The 25,624-nt window shown below is 45.4% G+C and overlaps 1 protein-coding gene across 1 annotated transcript; it reads right to left on the reverse strand.

Annotated features, from left to right (window-relative positions):
* Window positions 1-9,361: 9,361 nt before the first annotated feature.
* Window positions 9,362-22,817, reverse strand: KHSRP (KH-type splicing regulatory protein). The gene is given in 20 exon segments (XM_074309603.1): window positions 9,362-11,650; window positions 11,751-11,828; window positions 12,028-12,228; window positions 12,313-12,401; window positions 13,170-13,279; window positions 13,537-13,697; window positions 13,793-13,937; window positions 14,275-14,375; window positions 15,841-15,943; window positions 16,087-16,185; window positions 16,704-16,745; window positions 16,747-16,803; window positions 17,059-17,233; window positions 17,560-17,617; window positions 18,033-18,104; window positions 18,446-18,495; window positions 19,375-19,414; window positions 19,774-19,812; window positions 20,427-20,523; window positions 22,424-22,817. Coding segments are annotated over 20 exon segments (2,250 nt in total). The 5' UTR covers window positions 22,682-22,817; the 3' UTR covers window positions 9,362-11,375.
* Between the last annotated feature and the right edge of the window lie 2,807 nt (window positions 22,818-25,624).

Here is a 25,624-nt window from a genome sequence, read left to right on the forward strand (position 1 = left end):
AAATGGTCAAAGAATATGAACAGACAATTTTCAGATGAAGAAATTGAAACTATTCATAGTCTCATGAAAAGGTGCTACAAATCACTATTGATCACAGAAATGGAGAGCAGTTTGGAACTATGCTCAAAAAGTTATCAAACTGGGCATACTCTTTGACCCAGCAGTATTAATATTGGGCTTATATCCCAAAGAGATCTTAAAGGAGGGAAAGGGACCTGTATGTGCATAAATGTTTGTGGTAGCCATATTTGTAGTGACAAGAAACTGGAAACTGAGTGGATGCCTCTCAACTGGAGAATGGCTGAATAAATTATGGTATATGAATGTTATGGAATATTATTGCTCTGTAAGAAACAATCAGCAGGATGATTTCAGAGAGGCCTGGAGAGACTTACATGAACTGATGCAAAGTGAAATAAGCAGAACCAGAAGATCATTATACAGGACAACAATAAGATTATACAATGATTAACCCTGACGGATGTGGCTCTCTTCAACAATGAGATGATTTAGGCCAGTTCCACTTGTTCAGTGATGAAGTGAGCAATCTACACCCATAGAATGAAATGTGGGAACAGAGCATTCTCACTCTCTCTGTTGTTATTTGCTTGCATTGTGTTTTCTTTCTCAGTTTTTCTTTTTCTTCTTTCTTGATCTGATTTTTCTTATGCAGCAAGATAACTATATAAATATGTATATATATATATATTGGATTTAACATATATTTTAACATATTTAACATGTATTGGACTACCTGCTCTCTAGGGAAGGGGGGGGAAGGAGGGGAAAATTTGGAAAAAAAGGTTCTGCAAGGATCAATATTGAAAAATTACCAATGCATATGCTTTGTACATAAAAAGCTTTAACAATTAAAAAAAAAAAAAAAAAGCTCTTCAGTTACAGAAAAAAAAAAAAAAAATCCCCTTTAAGCTCTTCTATGGCCTGAGCCCAATTCTTATTTTTCTTTAAGGCTTTGGATGTAGGAGCTTTGATTATTATCCTCTTCTAAGTTTGTAATTTAAATTTTCTTGTCACCATAGTAGCTTTCTCTGGTCAGAATCTTTTTCTGATGTTTACTCATTTTCCCAGCATATTACTTGGCTTTAAACTCAATTAAATTAAAGTAGGGCTCTGTTTCCAGGGTAGAGGGCAATATCCCAAACTTCAGGGGGTTTGTTCAGCTATTTTCAGAGATCCTTCTAGGGACCTGTACTGTGAGCTAGCACTTCTACCGATATTTTAGTATGGGCAAAGCAAGAGAGTCTTGCCAGAATGCCAGCAAAGAGACCCCTGCAATCTACCTCTGACCAATTGTCTGGCCCCTCTATCAATGGTCTAAGATCTCCAGAGACCTTTACTACTACTGCTACTACTGATTCATTGGCTTCCCTAGGAGTTCTGGAGATCACTGTTGCCAATTTAGGAATCCATTACCTATTTCTGATTTTGTGGGGCCTTGGGCTGTGCTGGCCCAGACTTTGCTGAGATTGCTCTCCAGACCCACCCTGAATGCAACAGACCGCTCCTGCCTACCTTCTCAGTCATCAGGTTATATATATTGATTTTTTTCAGTCATTTTTCTGTTCTTTCTGATTCTTCGTTGAGTTTTCTTGATAAAGAGACTGCAGTGGCCCATATTACAGATGAGGAAACTGAGGCAAGTGACATAGCTAGATTTCCAGGCCAGGCACTATATCCATTGCATCATCTAGCTGTTCTCTCTGTGTGTCTGTCAGCTTCTCTGTCTCTCTGTCTCTCCCTCTCTCTGTCTCTGTCTCTCCCTCTCTCTGTGTCTCTGTCCCCCTCTTACTCTCTGTCTTTGTCTCTCTGTCTCTGAATCTCTGTCTCTGTCTCTCCCTCTTACTCTCTGTCTTTGTCTCTGTCTCTGTCTGTCTCTCTCTCTCTGAATCTCTGCCTCTGTCTCTCTCTATCTCTGACTCTGTCTTTGACTCTCTCTCTGTTTCTCTGTCTCTCTCTCTCTCTGACTCTTTCTCTCTCTGTCTCTGACTCTCTCTCTCTCTGTCTCTGTTCTCTGTCTCTTCCTCTTTCTCTCTCTCTCTGTCTCTGACTCTCTCTCTCTCTCTCTCTGTCTCTGTCTCTGTCTCTCTTTCTCTGTGTATGTGTGTCTCTCTCTGTTTCTCTGTCTCTATCTTTGTCTCTCTCTGCCTCTCCCTTTCTATGTGTCTCTCTCTGTCTGAATCTCTCTGTCTCTCCCCCTCTCTCTCTGTCTCCGTCTATCTCTCTCTGTCTCTTTCTCTCTGCCTCTCTGTTTTTCCCTCTCTCTGTCTCTGTCTGTCTCTCTCTGCCTGAATCTCTCTGTCTCTGTCTGTCTCTCTCTTTGTCTGTCTCTCTGTCTCTGACTCTCTCTGTCTCTCCCTCTCTTTCTCTCTCTCTCTGTCTCTGATTCTCTCTTTGTCTCTGACTCTCTGTCTCTGTCTCTTTCTCTGTGTCTATTTACTCTGTTTCTCTTTCTCTCTCTGTCTGTCTCTGTCTCTCCCTCTCTGACTCTCTCTTCTCTTCTCTTCTCTTCTCTTTTCTCTTCTCTCTCTCCTCTCCCTCTCTTAATTAACATTATGTTGCATTGTATTTTTATTTATTCTGTTAATACATTTTGATCTGGTTCTGCCCTTCTGGGAAGTTTTGCTTTCCCCTCAATTAAATGCTTCTGCCCTACACAGCCCCTTCTCACCCCCGCCCCCTTGGCAATGGACTGCCAAGGCTCCTGGAAAGGGGGCTTCAGCGTGCTCCCTCCCCAAACTCCCCAAACCAAAACAGCCTCTCTCCAGCCGCCGCTGCTCCTCAGTGTGCCATCTTCCCCTGTCGGAAGGTAAGCTCCCTGAAGGGGGGGACCGTCTCTCCTGGAGATGTTTCCCCACAGTCAGCCCTTAACAAATGCATTTTGGTTCAGTCAGTCAGCTGTTAGTTCTCGGCAGGGTTTGGAGGGCAGGGCAATGACCCAGATGTGGATGGCTGTGGTTTGTTCTTCCTTCTTGAAGATGGCCCAACGTCAGGGATGCGGTGCTGTGACTGGAGGGAGAGGGAGCTGTGCAAGGTCCCTGTCTTATTCTTTCCTCCAGGGCCAACTGGACTCAATGATGAGATGGAGACCAGGATGGCTGGAGACGGACCGTCATCTTTTATGCTAAGATCTTTTCCCAAGTCTCAGTTTGTCTGAGGAAATGTGCATTCAGTGATTAAGTATAGCTAAGAAATGGGGTAAAAAAAATAACTTCTTTTACCTAGTCAAAAAATTTGTAGAAAAAAAAATAAGAGAAGTAAATGAAGTAAATGGTTAGTGAGAATAGAGAATATTTTATGGTTGGACCATAAGAGGAGCCATTAACTAAATAATTAATTAATTCCATATCATCTTCCAAGGAAGTCCCTCTAGCATGGGGGTTCTCCCCATGGGGTACAAGAACTTGGTTTTTTAAACTAGTGGATTGCTGCAAGCACCTGTGCTGTGGAACATTTTTATCAAGGTCTTGCATAGGCAAAAAAGGCCTGATTTTCATATAAACAGTGGGCACACAAAACTGGGAAGAAAGCAAACATTTTGAATAATAGTATCCGAGACTTTGATATTGCTCCAATATAATAAAATAGTTTTAAAATACATTTAATCTAAATCTTTGATTTCCATGATATACTTTCCTCTCCCTCTAAAAAGAAAGAAAGAAAGAAAGAAAGAAAGAAAGAAAGAAAGAAAGAAAGAAAGAAAGAAAGAAAGAAAGAAAGAAAGAAAGAAAGAAAGAAAGAAAGAAAGAAAGAAAGAAAGAAAGAAAAAGAAAAAGAAAATAAAGCCTCTTGACAAAGAAAATCAGTTAAAGCCAACTGGCATGGTGAATGGAAATGTTTACTATATTCCCTATGCACAACCCCTCCCTAGTCTTTTTCTTTCTTCCTCCCTCCCTTCCTTCCTCCCTTCTTCCCTTTCTCCCTTCCTCTCTCTCTCTCTTTCTTCCTTCCTTCCTTCCTTCCTTCCTTCCTTCCTTCCTTCCTTCCTTCCTTCCTTCCTTCCTTCCTTCCTTCCTTCCTTCCTTTCTCCTTCCTTCCTTTCTTTCTTTCTTTCTTTCTTTCTTTCTTTCTTTTTATCAAAAAGAAGAAATATACTCCTTTATCTTCTAATCCTCACAATTAGTGTCATGAGGAGGGAGTTATATTTTCTCACCAGTTCTCTAGGACCATTATTACTTTTTCAGTTTCTCAAAGTTTGGCTTCTTTCTCTATCATTGTTGTTGTTGTTGATATTATTTATGGGGTTTTTTTTGTCCTTATATTATAGTCATGTCTGAGGAAAAATAAAAAGTTTTCCTCCTAGGTAGCAAGGAGTATAGAGTGCTAGGCTCAGAGTTGAGAAGATCTGAGTTCAAATTCTGCCTCAGAAACTTCCTAGCTATGTGACCCTGTGTAAACTATTCTGCTTGCCTATTTCCTCAATTGTAAAATGGGGATAATAACATTTACCTCACAGGATTGTTGTGAGGATCAAATGTAACAGATCCTGGTATATAGTAGGCATTATATAAATGCTTATTCCCTTCTCCCTCTCTCTTCTAAATTCCACCTTCACTTGTATTCATTTCACTGCCTTCCTCTCTAACAAACCATTAATAGGATCGATTTTTTATCTAATCAGTTTGGGAACTAATTAAAACATCAAGAAATAGCTTTAAAGAAATCAAAACCTCTAGATGAGATCCATCCTCTCAGCCAGAAAAGAAGGGGGGAAGAGGAGTTCTTTAAAGAAGGGGAAATTTCACTACCAATTAGAAATACTGCATACTCCAGATTCAGCTGTCCTATCTACCTCATCTACTGCAGTGGATGGAAACATTGGCAGCCTTAATATACCCCAGTTGTGTTTAATACCAGCTTTAGCTGGCCACCCTTCTTTACTCTGTCTTCTCAAGGTCCATCTTCTCTCCTCTTTGCCCTCACTCAAGTGATTGCAGTTGAACCCACACCTGCCCTTCATTCACTCCTATTTGATTTGACAGGGAAGGGGCAGATAGACACATCTAAACACCTTTGTGGGGAGCAGCTAGATGTCTCAGTGGATAGAGAACTGGCCCTGAAGTTCAAATCCAGCCTCAGACACTTAACATTCCCTAGCTGTGTGACCCTGGGCCAGTCACTTAAAAAGAAAGAAAGAAGGAAAGAAGGAAGGGAAAAAGGGAGGAAAGAAAGAAAAGAAAGGAAACTTTGTGGAGCTCTTGGAATCCTGGACAGCAAAGGGACGGGAACTGGTCTCACCATGCTCCAAATCAAGTTCATTGCTTTCAGAACAATTGTCTCCATGTCCTGAAAAGACCCCAGCTGAATCCTCTAATCTTCAGCTTGATAGATATTTTGGCTGGCTGATTCTCGTTCTTTATGCTCAGAGAAGACAAAATGACAAAAATGCACAGTGTGTCTAGCTGTGACTGATCCAAGCTTGGAAGGCTCTACCATAGATCAGGCACAAATAGTCTGTAAGAACATTTGGGAAGGAGATGTCTCTAAATCTGCACATCTCATGTTTCTCTTGAGCTGCTGCAATTCTGCTTTGCTCACAAAACACAGTGCCTTCTTTGATGCAGACACACCATATTTCAAGGAGTCTCACTTGTAGAGTTGTTTTGAATGTTCATACGGACTATTTCCCATTCGTAGCTCCTACTCCCTCTCACCTCCCTGGGATTCAATATCCTCATCTCTAAAAATGAGAACATTCCCTGACCGTTTTTACCTTTCCGTGTTTAGAAGGAAGGAAACAAGTGATTATTAAGCACCTGCCTATCTCTGAAAAAACAAGTTCTCGATCCTCACAACCAGCTTGCAAGGAGGGTGCTTTTTATTATCCCCATTTGTGAGGACACTGAGGCAGAAGAACTTAAGTGATTTAGTCAGGGTCACACAGCTAGGAAGGATCTGAGTCAGGATTTAATTCAGGCCTTCCTGACTCCAGGCCCAGCACTGCACCACCTGGCAATTTGGAGAGTAAGATGATAGATGGAAAACTGCTTAAAACTTAAAAACACATTACCCTTTTGGTATTCCCAGCACTCAGCACAGCACCTGGCACATAACTGTGGCGCTTAATAAATGTTTATTAACTGATGGACTGAATGCAAAGGGTCATTCAGATTACTCCCCAGGGACACAAAGAATTATCTGGTTTAATTAACCTTTGACATTGTGTGGAGAAATTCCCTTTCTCAAACATCAGATTTGCTTAAAACAGATCCAATCTGATGGACTCGAGGCATCTTAAGAGATGGCAGGGAATGAGATGAATAAGCACAAGATTTAGAATTGGAAGATAGGAATTAAAATCCCAGGCTACTATTTATTGTACTCGTGTGATCTGGGGCTGTCTCTTCTCTGGGTCTCATCCAGTAAGAGAAGGGGTTTGATTTTGAAATCCTTTCTAGCTCTTGATCTGACTAGCAATCTGCATTCTTGCATAAGGGAGAATGTACTTGGAAAGGTGAGAGCAGGAGCAAAACTCACCTGCTCCCCAGACCCGGGCCCTGACCACTCCCTTGGATACTGCCAGAACCCCTTTGCCAAAATGCCATTACCGAGTCTCTGTGGAGAGTAATTACCTCCTCCGACGGCCCTCCGACGGCCCTTTTGCTCCATCTTTGTCCTTCTTGGACACTTAGCAGCTTTGACACAGTCGACAGCCTCTTCTCTTCAAAGTTTTCTTGTTTCTAGAATTTCAGGGCACCCCTCTCTCCTGGTTCTCCGCTGTCCCCATCTGATGGCTCTGTGTCCTTGGCTGGATTTTCACTTAGATCAAGCCCTCTTACCACAGGTGTTCCTGCTTCCTGTTCTCCCTCTATACTACTTCACTTGGTGATCTCATCAATTTCCTAAGGATTCAATTAGCTCCTCTGTGCTGATTACACGCAAACCGACTTACTTCTGCCACAGTAGCCTCTCTGATGACCTCCAGTCTTACGTCCAGTCTTGCATCTACAACTGGATGTTCATCTCTACCAGGATGATTTGCACCTATCTTAACCCAGCATGTCCTCCTTGAACACCCTGGACTCTTTGTTGTTCCATGAATGAGACGCTCCATCTCCCCAATTCCAGGTATTTTCTCTGGCTTATCTCGTGTCTAGAAGGATCCTTCTCTGCCTCCTGGCTTGTAGCCCCAGCTAAAATCCCACCTTCTATAGGAAATCTTTCCCAAGCTCTTAACCCACCAACCTTCCACTCTTCCAAACCTCCTCCAAGATTCCCACCTGTGTCATCAACTCCTAATGTCACTCCAAATGTCCTGTTGGTACCAAGGCCTGTTGATTTTATCTACATTAATTCCTCTTGAATTCGCCCTCTTCTCTCCTGACACTTGGAACAGTCCGGTGCTAAGGACTCTCCTGCCTTTTACTCAGAAAATTCCAGTGGCTCCTAATCACCTCTAGGATCAAATATCAAATCCTGCTTGGTATCCAAAACTCTTCACAACCTAGGTCCCTCTTACCTTCAATCTTCCCTGCTATGATTTAGTGACACAGGCCTGGTTGTTTCAGACAAGAGATCTTGTAGACCCTTGGCCATCTTCTCCAGTTGCCCCATGCCTGGAATGTTCTTTCTTTTCTGCTTTCTGGCTCAAGTCACAGCTAAACTCCCTTTCTACAAAACACCTTTCCTGAGAATTCTAGTGCTTTTTCTCCGATTAATTTATCCTGTATATAGGGTGTACATTTTTAAAATCTCTCCCATTATATTTAGCTTCTTGAGAATAGGAACTGTCTTTTCCATTTCTCCAGGTGCTAAATAAGTATTGCTATTGCCTGTCTCTGGGCCTGTTTCTTGGGGATTTATTGGGTCTTTCAATCCTAATATCGAATTGCACAAGACGGCATAGGGTAGTGGAACAAGATTCAGATCCTGCTTCTAACATTGTGTACTTTGGAAAAATCACTTCACTGAGTTCTTCACTTGTAAAACAAAATTGGTGCCATTGAGTAGTGGAATATGGGTCAGACTTGGGAGTCCTGTACTTAAATCTGCATTTTGATTGTTAGTGATATGAACCCACTAAGTACATTCCTGTACTTCTTCAGCCCTTTCTTATTTAAAAAAAAAAAAAAAAAAAAAAGACAATGCTCTACATACCTTAAGTCTGTTGTGCCATATGACCCTGGGCACACAAAAAGGGCTGTTGTGAAGCAAATGTTTTGTAAACCCCAAAATATTATAAGTGGATTTTTCCTTTGCAGGAGAGCAGGGGCAGTTTCTCACAAAAGTCAAGGGGTTTCAGCACAATCTAAAACAAGAGGCTGTGTGGCAAACTGGCAGGAATCCTGGCTTTTCAGGAGCGCAAGGGCACCCTAGAGGTCTGTTTCCCCTCTGTTCAATGGAGTTGGAAGTAAATATTCCTAAAAATAAACACCCCTTTCAGTTCTAGATCCTATGGAAAGGTGGGGACATATCAGCTTGTTGGCTCTCTCCCCAAACCCAGGAAGAGGTCCTAGAACCAAAGCACTTAAAAGAGTTATATGGAGTCTCATCTTCTGTAACACATGAAGAACTCGACCCCAGAGAGGGGGAATCTTAGCTGACACTTATGACCTGATGGAGGGTTTCAAAGTACTTTCCAGTTCTTCTCTCAGTTAAGTCTCACAAGAGCCCTTTAAAGTCAGCTGCCACATAGCCAGCAAGTAGCAGAAGTGGGATTTGAACCCAGGGTCCTCTGAATGCAGAGTTGCCTACATTACCTATCTCTTACTGCAAGGCTAAATCTCTCCTCTCGGCCCTCAGCACTTGGGGCTTTCTACCAGGAGACTGCAGCCATGGGAACATTGGGTGCCAGGCATCAGTTGATGCTAGTTTCTCCACCCCCAAATCCCAAGGGAAAAAGTCCCTAGTTCCCAAGCACAGAAAAATAACTATAGAAACTGTGCAGAAAACATGCAGGTGGCCCTCAGCACTTCCAGAATGGGCAGAGGGCTATGGGGAATGAGGTTCAGGGCTCCATCCCAGATCCCACCCACATCCCCAACGGCGCTTTCCCCACCAGCAAACAACTGCACCCAGCACAAGGTGGGTTTTTTTAAAACAAAAAAAGCACTTTATTTAACCAAAAAAAGAAGAAGAAAAAAAGCACAATGCGCCTGCAGAAAACTATTTTCTTCTGTATTTTTGTTTGTTTTCTTAAAAAAAGAAAAAAAAAACAAAAAACAAAAAAAAAACCAAAACCCCCCCCCCCAAAAAAAACAAAACAAAAAAAACCAAAATGAAACAGGAAGCTTGTATTTTTCAATCACCGTTATCAGGCTTTTACAACATCTATAGTGAACAATATCCGCTTCAAAATCCTACGGACAGAGAAAGGACAGACAGCACCCAGTGGACACAGGGGGAGGTTTTGTTATCATTTATTTGTGAAGTTAAAAACGAGCGATAAAAAGTAAAAACTGCCATACAATTGTTTTTTTTTTAATTTTTAAAAGTTTTTCTTTCCCATTTTGTTTTCAGTTTCAATCTCCTCTCGAACAGATGAAATATGACAGACCAGTCCCAGGAATTTGAGAAGGGAAGGGATGGGAAGGGACGCACGTCAGGAATCGCTACTCAAAGAGGGCAAGAAGAGAAGGATGGGAGACCAGAGACCAAGGGGGTTCGAGTGGGCCTTGCTGTTTCAGGAGGGGGCAAGGGAGATGTTTTTCTACTTTTTCTTGCAGCCCCAACACCTACTCCAAGGAATGTTCCAACTCTAACTAAAAAAAAAAAAAAGCAAGATGATTTTTTTTCTTTTGAAAGTTTATTTTAAAAATAAGAAGGGGGCTGGTGGTGGTGATGTGTCTGTGGGGGGAGGGATGAATTGCCTTACCCTGAAAAAGGCAGTTTTAGGAAGGCAAGAGGAGAGATAACGAGGAGAGGGAAAGAGGGAAAGCAGGGGGGAAAGAATGGGAGAAGAGGGGAAGGGCAGACAAAAAAGAGAAAGAGAGAGAGAGAGAGAGAGAGAGAGAGAGAGAGAGAGAGAGAGAGAGAGAGAGAGAAATTTTCATATGTTCTATTTGTTTGCTTTTTGCAGAGATTTAGTTCTTCTATGGCCGGCTCAAAATGAGGAATCCAGAGTTTTGAAAGAAAAAAGTATGTGAGACAGAGAGAAAGAGAGTGAGAATGAGTGAGAAGAGAGCGAGAGAGCGCAAAACACTCAGCAAGTGCTCTATCCGCCCAGCGGGGCCTGCTTCTCCCTTCACCCCACTCCCTCCTCCCCAAGGCAGCCATCGCTCTCTTGCCAAAAACAAAACAAAACAAAAAAAAAACAAACAAAAAAGATTTTCACAGATGAGGAAGTTCACATTCATTCGATTCATTGAGCCTGCGGAGAGGGAAGAGATAGGAATTGGTCACTACCAGGGGAAAGGGAGGAGCGGAAGAGGAGACTAGAAGGGTCGCCAGGATGGGATTAGAACAGCCTGAGGAGCAGTGTTTTGGGGGAAAGGGAGAGAAGAGAGGAAGGCAGGGAACTCCCCCCAAACCCTGTGGCGACGCAGGCCAAAGGGTGGAGTTCAAATCCCTAGGCAAGTGCTCCGAAGTATGTATCTGAAATCAGACTCTCTGGCTCTTTGAACAAGAAGAATGAGAAACAACCACAGAACAGGCAGGAAGAGCGCGAGATGACTGCTCCTTCTTGGGGCGCACCCTCGTGCGGAGGAGGGCGATTCCCGGCGCTTTATCACAAACATTGTTCAAGATCATGGTGTCCCCACAACACCCCTGTGAGGTAGGTTTGAGGGTGGCAATGATCGTCATGCCCACTTCCACAGACAAGGCCGGGGTCGGGATCGGAGGCGCGGGCACGAGAATGACACAAAGGGGGAGTTCGCAGAAGAGACTGAGCCAAGGCAGAGTGGGGAGGGCAGCAGCCGGGGAGGGTAAGAAAGGGAGACCCCGGCCCTCCCCGGACGGTCCCCTCTTCTCCGCCAAAGGTGGCACTGACCCCAGAGAGGGGGTGCCTGCAACACACACAATCACTCAGACTTGGGGAAATGATCGCTGATAAAAAAATAATAAATCCATAACCTGGGGGAGGGGAGGAGAAAGGCTTTTTAAAACTCAAGTGGCCAGATTTACAGATTGAGAGAGAGAGAGACAGAGTGAGTGAGAGTGAGTTAGTTGGCTGGGATGGCAACCAACATTCAAGCTATCTGCCCGCCCCCCACCCACCCCAGGACCACCCACCAGTTCAAAAGTTCCACCTTGTATTTTTTTCGTGTTCTCCCCCAACATCACGACAGCTTTACACAGGAACAAGCAGGCTGGCGGAGGGAGGCCTCTTCTGTTTAACCTCTGGGCCCAGCGCACATTGTCCCCCGTCTCGTGGGGACTCCCGGAGACCTCCGGCCACACGGCCCCCGACGCTGGCATCAAGGGCATACCCCGCAGGGGAAGGGATTTCCGGCGCTACCCACTAAGGCAGGATGGACGGTAGCCGGGGGTTGGAAGGAGAAAGGAGGAGGAGGAGGGTGGCAATTCCCACTTGCCTGCTGTCCCTGCTGTGTGGGAGGTGGCTGGGGGCCGCCAGGACCAGGGGTCTGTCCGTAGTAGGCGGCTTGCTGTCTGTAATATTCAGCCCAGGCAGCACTATAGTCAGGCTGGGAACCCGGGGGGGCTCCAGGTCCACCACCAGTAGCCACTTGCGCTGTGGTTGGGGAGGAAGGTGGAGACACAAAGTGAGCTAGGTCCTCTCCAGTCAGACCCCCCGTCCCCCCAAGCCTAGAAGGCAGTGGGCACCGGCTCACCTTGTTTCTTATAATACTCCTCCCAGGCTTTTGTGTAATCCTGTTGGGGGGGAGCACCAGGCTGCTGAGGCTGTTGGCCTAAAGAAGCATGAAGAGATGGGGACCATCAAGGGTCATGGCTCTTGCCAAACAGGGGACTCTTGGCCAGAGGAGAAATGGTATCCACATCAATCCATTTTCTTTTTACTCCCTTGGTCACTGATGCTTCTCTTCCCCTCGAGAGGCATTCACCTTAACCCTGTCTTCTTTCTCAGTGGTCCCTCTTCCCCAACCTTACCTATTTTTTTGTAATATTCTTCCCAGGCTTTAGTGTAGTCTGACTGTCCTGTGGGTGGGGGTTGTGGGGGTTCCCCCTGGGCAGGTGGGGCCGTGGGGGCTGGCGCTGGACCTGGCACAGGGCCTGGAGGCTGCTGGTAGTAGTGTGAGTAGTAGGCAGCCCAGGCGGCATTGGGATCTGCTGCTGCAGCTGCTGCTTTATCTGGAAAATAAAGACAGATTTCAGAGGGAAAGTGTGTAGGGGGAAACTGAACCTCCTTCCCTTCCCCTATAGCTGATTACTTACTTGGGTCATGAGGAGCAGGTGGCTGCCACTGTGGATAGGTGTTGCCCCAACCTTGGGGTGGGTACTGGTGAGGAGGGGGCCCTCCAGCACTTTAAAAAGATAAGGGAAAAGGGATTGATGAGTAACAATGGAACTCAAGAGTGAGGAATTAAGATGGCAGGAGATTCTGGATCTATCAAATATATCGCAGTGTGACCTCAGGTAAGTTCTTTTATTAGACACACATTTTGAGATCAATGGCTGGAACTTAGAAACCAATCTTGGCTGGATAGAAGAAAAAACATCAATTTGACCTGTCAATAAATGGATCAGCCTGTCTTGGTAGTTAAAAATGCCCCATCTCTAGAAACTTTCATACAGAAAACAAACAGCCCCTTATCTTGGACATTGCCAATCTAATACCATATACCAATAAAGAAAAGAACCCTGGTTTTACCAACAGACCAGAGTTGTTTGGCTGACATTTACTACAGGGTGAGCCTATGAACAGCCTCTTAGATCTTGCTTCCTCCTATGCAACTAAAAACTTCTAGCTGTGTGAAAACAGCCCTGGCACTGCCACTTCACAGAATCAGGGTAAAGAAGCACCACAGAGGAGATCACCACCTGGACTACTTGACTTCTGAGGCTATTTCAGCTCCCATGAGTAATTTGAAAATCTCCAAGGGCATTTTCAAGTTTTGACAACAAAAGGCTCTGAAAGTTAAATCCAACTCTTCATTCCACCAAGAAGAAATCAATAGCAAATATCAGAAGGTACTTCCATGTTACTTCATTGACACAATGGGTCTTAAAACCTGCCCCTACCCTGCCATTCTTTCTTCTCCCAGATTCCCAGAGTCATAAAAGATACTCACTGAGGAGGAGCTCCTGGAGGCCCCTGGTTGAAAGGCCCTGGGTTGAAGGGACCCATTGGGCCAGCAGGACCTGGTCCCCCAGGACCTGGACCAACTGGACAGAGAGGACCCTGGTAGAAAAAAACAAAGTTTGGGGTTTAGTACCACAAATTGCAAAGAGACAAAGGCTGTGGCCACATACAGTTTTTTCTTTCTTTGCAAGGCCAATGGGATTAAGTGACTTGCCCAGGGTCACAGTCAGGACATGTTAAGTGTCTGAGACCAGATTTGAACTTGGGTCCTTCTGAATCCAGGACTGGTGCTCTAACTGTGACATCTAGCTGACCCCCCAGATAATATTTTCCATAGCCTCATCCGCTGTTCCCACCTCAATCTTCTCCTCAATAAGCTGCTTGGCATGGTCAATTTGTTGAGGGGATCCCCGGATGATAAAGAGTTTGAAGTTAGGGTCCCCATTTGGTGGGAGCTGCCGAGAGATCTCCACAAAGGCGCCTGTTTGCTGATTTATGGCTTTCACATTCTCCCCACCTATAGTAAAAGCAAGAGAGGCTTCTGAGTATGGCTGACAGAGGAAGAGAGCCTAGCCTAAGAGGGAAGAGGAGCCTGTGGGGAGGGAGGCTCACCTCTGCCAATGACCAGTCCACACTTGTGAGTTGGAATGGAGAAAGTCATCTCTCCACCAGGAGGCCCCCAGTTTCCCTGGCCTCTGCCTCGGCCTCTGCCTCCAGGGGGCATGCCCGGGCCCCCAGGAGGTCCTGGGGGACCACTCTGTAAGAGAAGAAGACTAGGTGAGCTTCAGCAAATCCAATGGTGACCCTGGAATGAAGCAGCAGCAACTACAAATGGGATTCAGAGGCCAGCTCTGCTCTTTATGCAGACACATCAGTTAGTTTTCCTGGGAAGGCCTAGACTGCAGGGGACCGTCCCCATCACCTTTAGTCCTATAAACCTAAGAGCAGTCTCGAAAATGTAATACATTGAAGACAAAGGCCAAACGAGTACAGATGGGACGTTGGAAGTTCTGCTCCCAGCTCCTCAGGGTGCAGCTGGACATTTTGGCCCCCCATTCCTGTAGGCTCCCTCCAACCTCCACTCTGGAGCCTACCCTTAAACTCTGGAGGAGGTCGTTGATGATTCGGGCGGCATGCTCACACCGGTCTGGGGGTCCCATGATATGGGCTATTTTCTCAGGACCTGTTCCATCATCTGAAACCCAACAACAATAAAAGTTCAGTTTTAAAAATAATACTATATGCCTAAAATAAAAGATTGTGAGGGGAGAAATTAATTTGAAATTAAAGGAGGTAGGTTTTCTGTTTAGTACCCATGTTGCTTTTGGCAAAACTGCTCAACCTCTCTGGGTCTCCTTAACTAGATAAATTCTAGGGTTCCCATCCATGTCCTGTGAAACTCCTATGAAATCTAGCAGCTTTGTCTGCAATAATTAAAAAGACAAGAGAAATCTTGAAAACATGGGGTTTTTAAAAACTAGGGAAGTGATGTACAAATTTTGACATTTAATGAAGTGACAAATATTAAAATGAAATCATAGTTAAGCCATACAATCAAGAAAGCAGCACCAGAACATTTACACACTAGGACAACATAAATTCAGAAGATACAAGTGCCTAGATATTTGTTCTTTTAATTAAGTTCATATGTATCCTTTGAAGATAAAAGGTAAAATTTTGGAGCTCATATTTCTATGTACAATTACTTTCATTGTATTTGGAATCATTTACTAATTGTTACTAAGTTAAACAACTTTTCTTGTTAAATCCTGTGCAGCACTGATTGTCATGGAAAGCAGGGATTACATGACTTCTGAGTCCCCTCCCCACCTTTGATAGTTGGTCCAACACTATTTGCTCACTTGTAGAGCTGGATTTAGTAGAATATCTGATAGAAAAGCTTATGGTCACTGTCTGTCTCCAAGACATCTTTTACCCTTCATTACCAGGATAGCTGTGGGCAGTTAGTCCAACAAAAGAGAACTGGGCTAGTTAATGTAAAGCAGTAACAGGTCAACTAATCCCTCTCCCCTAGCAATGACTCTGGATCTTAAATGCTGTACTCTCTTCCCTCAGAAATATAAACAGGTCATACATAGTAAGTGCAATCTCAATCTCAAGCTGATTTGCCATTGAAAGGAAATTAACTTGAGAGCCAGGGTTCAATGCAGGAAGGCAAAAGTGTGGATTGAGGAAATGGTGTCTTCATTGGGTACAGGTGTTATGACCCACTCTTACACAGGAAGGGAAATTACATACATAATACATACTAAGGGAGAAATAATATTCTTAGTGGAATCTGAGAATCAAGGACTCCCAATATACCTCCAAATATCTGAAGAAAAATATAAAAAGTCACAAAGAGGCAATTTCAACTCAATTACAAAAGGATTTTAGATTTTATCTGGGCTTAAGAATTAGCTTATGAGGAAAAAAATTTTCTAATAATCTGAGCAAATTTAATAATGGAATTGGCGTTTCTAAGGATAATTGAGTTCCTGGTCACCCCAGGTAGAAGACAGATAGATGACCATAGGTAGGATGCTCCAGAGTCCTATCCTGGGTACAAGATGAACTATAAACCCCTTGGGATTCCTTCCAATGCAGACTCAAAGGAACTAGTCTACACATTGCCTGTAACTTGTTAAAAGGAGTCTGACCTTGTTTGAACTGTATCCGGACACCAGCGTCACTTTGTATTTTTTTGATCATTTCTCCACTCCGGCCAATGACCACACCAACAGAATGTCTGGGCACTGGCACCTGAGTAAAGGACACAAAAAGGAAAATCAAGGTGATCTACATTCCCCTGTCTCTGCTGCCCTCTGCTGCCAGGCACAAAAGATACCCTTCACAATGCCCACTCTCATTCCTGATCCTGGTGACCCAGGAGAAAGCATTCTTACATCTATCCCGCCGCCAATCCTGGATCCATATTCATTCCGGTCCCCAAAGCCTCCTTGGTCACGTTCTCTGAGGATATCCATCACCATCTCACAGGCTTGCTACAACATGTGGTATGCATAAGCAGCAGCACAACAGCAATGGATTCTTCCCCTAATTACTTTTTTGTTCCCCCAAACTCCACCACCCCAGTAGAAGATGTAGCAGTCTGCTGGATCCCACCAGAATACCCACTATACTCAGGAGAAGCTTAACGTTACTGATGGCCCATAGACAAAATTGGATCCTAGGGTCAAAGGGAAAGTAGAGGGGAAAAACAACTTTGTAGGCATATAAGAGCCAACTACTCCAGAGGAAAAACCTAAAATAAACTAGGCCAAGGAGACCTTTGGGGTACCAGGGCCAAAGAGCTGGGGCAATTTTTATCTTCTTATATTCAAGGAAGTCAGAACTGAGGGAAAAAAATGCAATCCCTTTCCTCAGCCATGATCTTTGCAAAAACCATCTCCAATGAAGCCTGAACTCCACTTCTTTCTGTCCAACCCCAGTCTACAGCAATTTAATTAACGTCTCAACCCTTCAAGTCTTCCTGATCACCCTTTTCCTCTCTTTTCTTTACCTGTACTTTATAAGGGTCTCCAATAATCCGGAGAGGTTTGTCCCACATTGGTATTTTGGGATCCATCTTGAATTAAAATCATCTTCACTCCAGCTCGCTCCTGTATAACCACCAATGCCACAGTTAATGATAGACTCTTGCTCAACAGGTCAGGGCAAGGGCAAGGGCTGGCAGTATCATAGGATTCAACACAAAGGATTCAGGGAAGGACAAGTGATAAGAGGGCTCTGAGAGACTCTGCTGAATGTTGGCAGAGAACAATACCAAGCCCTATGGTACTGTTCAAGGTAAACCTTCTTGAGAAAGGGAGGGGACTGGATCTGGAAGAGAGTTGTCCTTAGGGTCATTCTCACACCTGCAGCTGTTTAATGGTCTCCCCGCCTTTGCCAATCACCAGTCCTGCCTTCCCTGCAGGAATCATGATCTCCTGCACTGTGCCGTTCTGACCCCCATTTGAATTATCATGGAATTGTCCAGGAGGGCCACCTCGACCCCGAGAAACAATATCATCCAGCATCATCTTTGCTTTCCTGGGAAGAGAGAAGAGGAATATACCAATAAGGTTATGTTGGTTTCCTGATCAACAACATCATTAAGGAATACAGACAGATGTTTAGGGGAGAAGATAGCCAGTCATTGCCTAAGTAATTGAACCAGCAAGATGTAGAACTCAATTTCTGAAGGGCAAAAAAATGCCCGGAGAAACAAACATTAAACTCCAAATATTACCAACCCTTCCACCCTCCACCCCATATACCACACCAATATTCATTCATTCATTTCTGAGAGGCCCTAAGCACATGGATGTGAATGTATTCCCTTCCAAGAAAGAGGCAGCAAAATCAAGAGTACATACTGCACTGATTCTGGGGCTCCTGTCAGTGACACACTTCGCTCTGGTAAGCCACCACTGTCTGAAAAAGAAGGACATAGAGTCAGGGACCAAGATCTCTAGAAAAAAGAAACTTTCCCTGATTCAGATAAAGCTGGAGAAACTCTTCCTAAAATATTTCTTTGGCCACCCACTCAGCCTAAAGAGAAGTATTTGTTTTTCTGAAACTTCAGTCATGTCAATTCTTCATGATCCCATCTGGGATAGGTTCAGATATATGGTGAACTATATGAGTTCTGAGATAGTGAGGGATGTGTGTGTGAGAGAGATGTTTCAGAGAACCGATTGTCAAAGACGCAAAAATAGGAACAGTCAATCAATGTAGTTCCAAAACACAAAAGTCTGTATTCAACAAAAACCCAGGTTAATGCACTCCTTGACTACAGACGTGGAATCAATGAATAAATTGTAGATCCTCACAAGGAGTCTTCTCATACCTGGTGAGATCTGTACTTTGCAGCCTGAGTCCTGCTGGATCTTGTTGATTTGTTCACCACCTCTGCCAATGACTGGATGGGACAAAATTAAAAAGAAAAAATGTAGACAACAACCCAGCACTCAGGAGGTCTTTGTTTTGTAGTAGCTAATATCCTCAGGAAATATCAGCTAATATTTTCAGGAAAGAGGGCAGCAGCCACTCCAAAAGCTACAGTGTCGAGAAGATAGGGTGGAGTGAAGGGCACAATTAAAATGAGAACAGAGACTCTTTCAAACCAAAGACGTCTGGCCTGGCACAATTTCACAGGAAGCTGGACCTCAGAAGCTAAGATAATAGGGCCCCTGACCAAGGTGAGGCTGACAGCTTCTACACCCCCCCCCCCATTTTACTTTAGCACAGGCCCACACTTACTTAATCCAACCATGCCATCAGGGACACGGTACTCTTCCGTCATTGAAGACCTGCAAAGGGAAATCACAGATTCAAAAGTGAAGAAGGAATATGGACAAAAGATTTGAGGGGTCACCTAGAACAAGAGCAGTGCCCTAATACAAAGAACTGCAGGGATTGCTCAACTCAAAAATATATGCACCAGCCAACCTACATATTGAGAAGAGCTTCTTGAAATACTATTGGCTGCCTACATAAAAACAAGGAGAACATCTGAGTGATATGGATAACCTATGAAACCTCAAGCAGTAGACAGCAGCACAGATCATGATATAACATACCTTTCCCTTCCCAGGCCAGAGGCTAACCTTTTATCTTTGAGACCTGAGATCATGTTATTAAATGAGATAACATATAAAGTTCTTTACTAATCTTAAAATGCTATATAAATGCTAGCTATTATTATTCACCTCTCTAGGCTTATTTTTTTCTATTTACAAGAGGAACTTGGATAAGATGCTCTCTAAGGTCCTTTTCAGCTCTTACTCTACAGTTCTAACAGATTCTTGGGACAACCCTAGAAATGTCATTACAGGAAACAAGCTATGACAGAAGTCATATAAAGACTCATACCAGTCCCTTCCCCCTCCCATCATGAAAAAGCAGGAATAACTGAACCCACCCCTTCCTTGAGCCAATAGAAAGTTATAAATTTCCTCCACAAAACCCATGGATACAAGTATTAAAAAAAAAAAAAAAAAAAAAAAAAAAAGTAAGATTAATTTTAATTTTCTCTACTTAATTTCTCAAAGAAGTTCTAAGATAAAAATAACCAAATTCACTAATTTGAATAATCTAAATAACTGTTATTCTGATGAAAGGGCTCTGTTGGCAAATCTGAAGGAAGGGTTAAGAGCAGAGAATAAGACATTCTTCAAACTGTGGCTTACCTGGGAGGAGGATGGATAGGCCCAAGTTGAGAACTGAGAGCTGGGGGAAAAAAAAAAAAAATCAAAAGGAATATTGGTCTGGTGCTAACTGGTAGCCAACAAAAAGTCTTGATTCTATAGCATTTTAAGATCGACAAAATGCTTTCCTTACCAGTACAAGGAAAGGAATGTAAGGATGGTGGCACACCATTTAACAAATCCCTAAATCCTCTATACTTTGTGTCCTTAGCAGGTACTCAGAAAATATCTGGGAGCCTGAGAATCAGCATGATTGGACCTAACTACCCAAGCATTCCATATTAAAGAAAAATTAACACTTGGCAAATACAAAGACCACTCTTACAACCAGGCCCCTGCCCAAATACAAAACACTCTGATACCACATGAAAATGGACTTACAGTCGCCTTGGGCTGCCAGTTTCTTGCTCTCAGGCTGATCTGTGGAATTGAGAAGATATTAGATACAGCCTCTACCTATTGCTGCTTCAGAGCCAGCATTAATGCCACATGTTTTTAGGCATTCCTAATTTGGAGAGACTGACTGTAGACTGAAAAATACATGTGTCAGATTTTCAACTCTAGGGGTAAAAAAGCCCTTTATAACAAGTGGAACAATGATTTAAGGGACAAAGCCACAGCATTTCCTGATGAGAAAGAGCCAAGCTTTTACTAGTAATAAGAATGAGGTTTCTGGATGAAAGAGTTGCTTTGGCTTATTATCATGGCTGCCATTGGTAACTTTGTGTTTATCTCGTACCAAACTCTAGATCAGACCTCATGTTTGCCATGTTCCATGTGGGAATTTTTTTTCCTGGAATTACTATATTTGCAACTATATCAATTGTCTCATCCCAACCCAAATTTAATATTCTGCTATTGTAGGATACCAAAGGAAAAAAAAAAAAAAAGAATCAACAGAAGTTGGTGAAACTTTTGCAAAAAACACAACAGGTTTTTAAATTAAAAAATAAAAATAAAATCTGACATCATTTTACCACACAGCCACTATCTCTATGTCTTTCTCCCAACCTTCCCCTGAAGTTAGGAGTTACCTCCATCTTCCAACTGTCTCTTTTGGCCCCCAAACCCAAAATCTGGAGTGCTGTTATTGACCGTAGTAGCTGCATCGCCTCCAATTTTTGCTGCTATCTGAAAGTTAATTAAGAGGAGCAAAAATTAATAATAAAAAGACAACGGTGTTTAAGGATATGAAAAGAGGATATAAGAGAAAAAAAAGTTCTTCCTCCTGTAGACATTAGTTTCCCCAAATTATCACTTGCCAATTGATTCTTTAGCTGACTCCTATTCACTTCTAAAGAGCCTTTTAGTGAAAATATTAAAGTTTTGTTTAATATCTCAAATTTGAGATTTCATCTAAAAACTTAGTAATTCCCTCTTTTTTTTCCCCCTTGGTGTAGTAGCTGAATCTAGAAAACTTTCCAGGTCAAACAGAAGTGAAACTATAAGGACCCAAAGAACTATTTGGTCCTTTTACTGAGGTCGGGGTGGCCGAATAGACTCTGCCCCCTTGATGTGCCCATGACAGCAAGGTATCCGTGCATTTCTTGACATTCCCCAAGTTGCTCTCACTAATGGTGCGGGCCAGGGTGCTCCGGGTGTGTCAGTCTCAGAAATGTCAGAGCTGCGGCCCCCAGTTCTCGCAGCCCGTTTCCAGCAGGCTCTTCCTCAGCTCACTTTCACAGACTCAGTTTTAAAGTTCTCAGTATAGAAGCCCATGTTCCTAGGATTCCAATTTGCATGGGCCACACAGCTTCCTGGAGGCTGGTTCACAACCAAGGAAAAACCACTTCAAACAAACTCAACCTCCCGAAACTAGACCAGGCTCTGCGAGGATAACTGTCCAGCAGTGAGCGCAAGAAGCAGCGCTCAGGACACTCACACCCTGGCCTGGGGCGGAGATCCCCCTCAGCAGGCTCGGGAGCACCTCATCCTCCCTCCACCGCAGGCGATGCCCACAAGCCACAGGCAGGCGTGTGGGCGTTCCTCTAACGGGACCGCGGAGTTTTCTCCAGTCCTAGCACCCAGCTCCCCCAGCAAGGCTGGCTCCCGGCGTGACAAGATGTGGCCGTTCCAGGCTGGAAAGCGGGTGCGGGGAGGGAGGCCACCCATCGGAAGAGCTCCAGCTGCCGCTTGCAGGGACCCGGCCGAGACAGACTTCCAGCACCTCCCCGGCCTCCCCCACTTCAGATGACCGGAACACACCACGTTCCCTCCAGAGGATAAACAAGAAGAAACCCGCTCTTCACATACAAAAAAGTCAATCATGTTTCTACAGTGCTGCTCTAACCATAACATCCCCCCCAGGAAAAACGTGAGCAGCGCTGGGTGCTGAGGAGTTACTAAGCCCCTCACGCTGGAGAGCCCACCCAAGCCCTCTAGGAGAGCCCCACCCTGCCCCGTCCCAACTTAGGTAAACCTCAGAGCCATTGCGGGGAAAGCCCGGGAGCTCAGGCGCCCGAAGGGACTGGGGGGAGGTGGAATCATGCCCCTTCCTGAGTCTCCCTCCTCCCACGGAGCAGAAAGAATGAATGGGAAAGTCACTGCACCCACTCCCACTCCCCCCACGTGCCAAAATCTAAGCGAGAAGGTCACGGTGCCCCTTCCCACACTTAACTTTTGCCTCCCCCCGCACTGACATAACGAGTAGAGGGGCGCTCGCACCTCCTGCCTTTAGGGCTGGGGGGCTACGGTCCCTTCCTCCTTTTCTCACTCCTGGGAGGAAGAAGCAATTAAGATGATGGGACACTCTTCCTCTCCACTTTTCCCCGCCTCCCAAAGTGCAGGAACGAGGAGGGCCCGGGGTTGCCGGGCCCTCGGCTGGCCGAACTCCAGAGGTTAGGCCCCCTAGAGAACCCGGCTCCCAGCCCCTGTCCTTAGCCCCCATGGCCCCCACGTGCCCCCCCCAGCCCCGCGCGCGCGCGCGCGCACATGCCCCCTCCTCAGCCCCCCCACGTGACCCCGGCCTCGCGCTCCCTCCTCCCCCCGCCCCCCGGCGCTGCCGCCGCCGCCGCCGCCTCCTCCTCCTCACCTGCCGGGCCCGCTGCACGGCATCCGCGAAGGCGTCCTTGCGTATTCCCGGGGCTCCCCCTCCGGGTGGTGGGGCCGAACCGGGGCCTGGTCCTCCGCCCCCTCCACCTCCCCGGTCCCCGGCGCCCGGCGCTCCTGGCGGCGGCCCCCCGGCTCCCCCGGCGCCAGCCCCGGCTCCGGCTCCGGTCCCGGCACCTCCTCCTCCTCCGGCAGGCGGCGGAGGCCCCGGCGGCGGCCCCCCAGTGCTGTAGTCCGACATGGCGGCCGGGCAGGGCGTCCCCTCAGGGGGCGGGGGGGCGAACGGGGCTGAGGCGACGCGGCTGGGCCCGGGCTGAGGCGGCGGCGGCTCAACGCGGGAACAAGGCCTCGCTCCACACGGCCGCAAAGGAGTCTGGGAGCAGAGCGGCTGGGGAGAGGAGGAGGGCGGGGGAAGGGCGGCGGGGCGAGACTGGAGGGGGGAGGGAGGGAGGCTTGTTGCTGGCGTGAAGGGCAGCACCACTCAGCCAATGGCCAAGGGTCTCGGCGTTTGCAGAGCCAATGGTGAGCCCTGGATCAGGCAATGAAGGCCAGCAATTCGGGAGGACCCCAGGAAGGGAGGGGTGGAGGTTGTGGGGCACGCAGTCAGCCAATCCAAAGGAGACGGAGTCGTGGGGGGAAGGGAAGGCGGGAGACGCAGGGAGATGGACAGCTCGCAGAATCAATCCACGGTGAGTGCTCCGTGAGAAGGTGGAGAATTCCGGACCGCCAGAGAAAACGAGAGGACCAATTAGACGAGAATTCCAGAATCGGGAGGCGGATTCGAGACAAGATTGACATCTACGACAAGGCAATCGCACGGGAAGGACGGCCAAAGTGAACTCTCTCCTGAGCGCCAGAAGGAAGTGGGCTGGCTTCCAAAATGATTGATATTTTTGAGATCCAATCAAGTTTACTTAAGAGTAGGGGGCAAGTTAGTATAATGACTGCTATGAATATAAACCAAACCCTGGCGAATAAAGAGTTGCTGAGGCTGGTCTTGTTTCATGACTGATGTCCACAATAGCCACTCCTCTTTCAGCTGTTATACTGCCAAACAAAGTCAAAGGTTAAATGGCAGGGGCGGGACTTACTTGATTGATCTCAATCCGAACAAATAGAAAGGAGATAAGAAAAATCAATTTTGATGGGAGCCAATGGAGAGATACCTGCATCAGGGCGGGCCAAACCTCCAGACGGCAGGCAAGAATTGGCTGAAGGAGAATGACTAACTGCTTTGCTGGCCAATGTGATAAAGGGCTCTTTTCCCTCCCTTGCGCTGTAGGAATCTGCTGGCGCCTGGGGTCTGCAGGGGAATTTGAGCACGTGGTCTGGGGCTACATGCCCTCAAATGAAGCCAGGCGTGGGATGCGAAACAGAGAAAACTCAGCATGTTGGGACACTAGTTCCCCACCCCACAGACCGGGCACTCTAAGAGCCTTTGAGCCAGAAGTCTCTTTCTATGCTTAGTTAGCGTCTTGCACGTGGGTTGAAGGTCTCCAGATCCTCAAGCCCACCCCCTCCCAGTCTCCCTCTTCCTGGGCTATTCCATCCTCAAGGCTGTCCCCGGCCACCAGCTCTGGGCACAGAATTGACGAGCATTTAGTAGCGCGCTGGAAATCCAAGGGCAAAAGCTGAACGGGTGCTGCCCTTCGGGAGGTCACACACTTCACAGGAAGATACATTGTCTCTTTGAGCTTCCACCTATTGTTCCTAAATCTGCATGGGGCTCCCGCAGAATAGTCTGTTTCGCCTTTCACGTGACCGCTTGTGAATCCTAGAAGATGCTCTCTTGCCCCTCCTAGTTCTCTTCTCTAGCTTTAATTTCCTAAGTGTTTGCCTTGAGACCCTTTCTCTTACTGATTCCCTCTGAATGGCTTCTAGCACATCTGGCATTCTAGAATATCCATATTTTCTAGAAAGTGTTATAAATAACCAACATTCTAGGTGTGGTCTAACAGGGCAGAGGACGTCATCTCCCTAATCTTAGACGTGAGGCTTCTCTTGATGCAGCCTTATAAGAAAATATAACCCAAAGCAACCTGTTGATTCATGCTGAGTTTATAATCTGGAAAAACTCCAGATCTGTTTCAGACCATCAAGTTGTATCTCCCCCTCCCCCCAGTTTGTACTTTTGGAATTTGATTTTTTAAGCCAAGTATAACACTTTTACACTTTTCTCATTATATTCAACCTTTTAGAGTTGGCTGCACAATCTAGCCGAGGGCCAGCAAAGCAGAGCCAGCAGGAGGATGCATCCAGTTTGTGCATGAGTTTAAAAATGATGGTTTATTTTAACAATAAAAATGTATTTATTATTTTTAATATTTAATTTTTAAAAGGCAAAACCCAATGTTTTCTGGTAAACTCCCTTCACCTATCAAGATTGTTTTGAGTGTGTACTAAATCATTCCTGTTTTGTACTTTGTGCAAATATCTTAAGCCTGCCATCTTATGTCTTTATTCAAGTGAATGATGACAGCAGAAGGCCAAACACTGGAACCTGGGTGGCAGTATTTCATTGGAAACTTCTATCCAATGTGGTGTAAACTATTAAGGACTCTTGGGGTCTTGCTATTCAATGAATTCCAAATGTATTGTACTATCACTGATTGAATCCAGGTGGCTCCCTCCCTTCTTAAGAATAGCAGGTAAAAACTTGCCGGATGTTGCTTAACGGGCTCAGCGGATAGAGGGCTGGGCCTGGAGTTAGAGCAAACCTGAATTCAAATCCAGACTCAGTCACTATGACCCTGATCGAGTCACCAAACCTTTGTTTGCTTTAACCAACTAGAAAAGGAAATGGCAAATCATTCCAGTATCTTTGCCAAGGAAATCCCCTGCACAGTTATGATCCCTGGAGACTTGACTATACAATCACTGCTGAAACACTTTTGTGTCCACACAGGAACAGCTTGGGTCTTGATTGTGATTATAGTAATAGAAGAGTGGAGATAGACATTCTTGCCCTATGTAATGTAAATAGAAGACCCACGCCCCCAATTCTAGGTTTAAACAAGGTTTAACTAGGTGCAATAAGTCTTTAACCAATTTGAGGGAGAGTGAAGTACTTTGCCTCACTGGGCAAAAGCAGATAGCCCACATAGGAAATGTTTTATTCTGGTTGAAGAAAATCAGCCTAGTCCCTTTCTTCAGTCCCATGGTATTTTTTCCTTTCTTTGCAAAA

The sequence above is a fragment of the Sminthopsis crassicaudata genome, chromosome 1, assembly GCF_048593235.1.
Source record: "Sminthopsis crassicaudata isolate SCR6 chromosome 1, ASM4859323v1, whole genome shotgun sequence".
Classification (NCBI taxonomy): domain Eukaryota; kingdom Metazoa; phylum Chordata; class Mammalia; order Dasyuromorphia; family Dasyuridae; genus Sminthopsis; species Sminthopsis crassicaudata.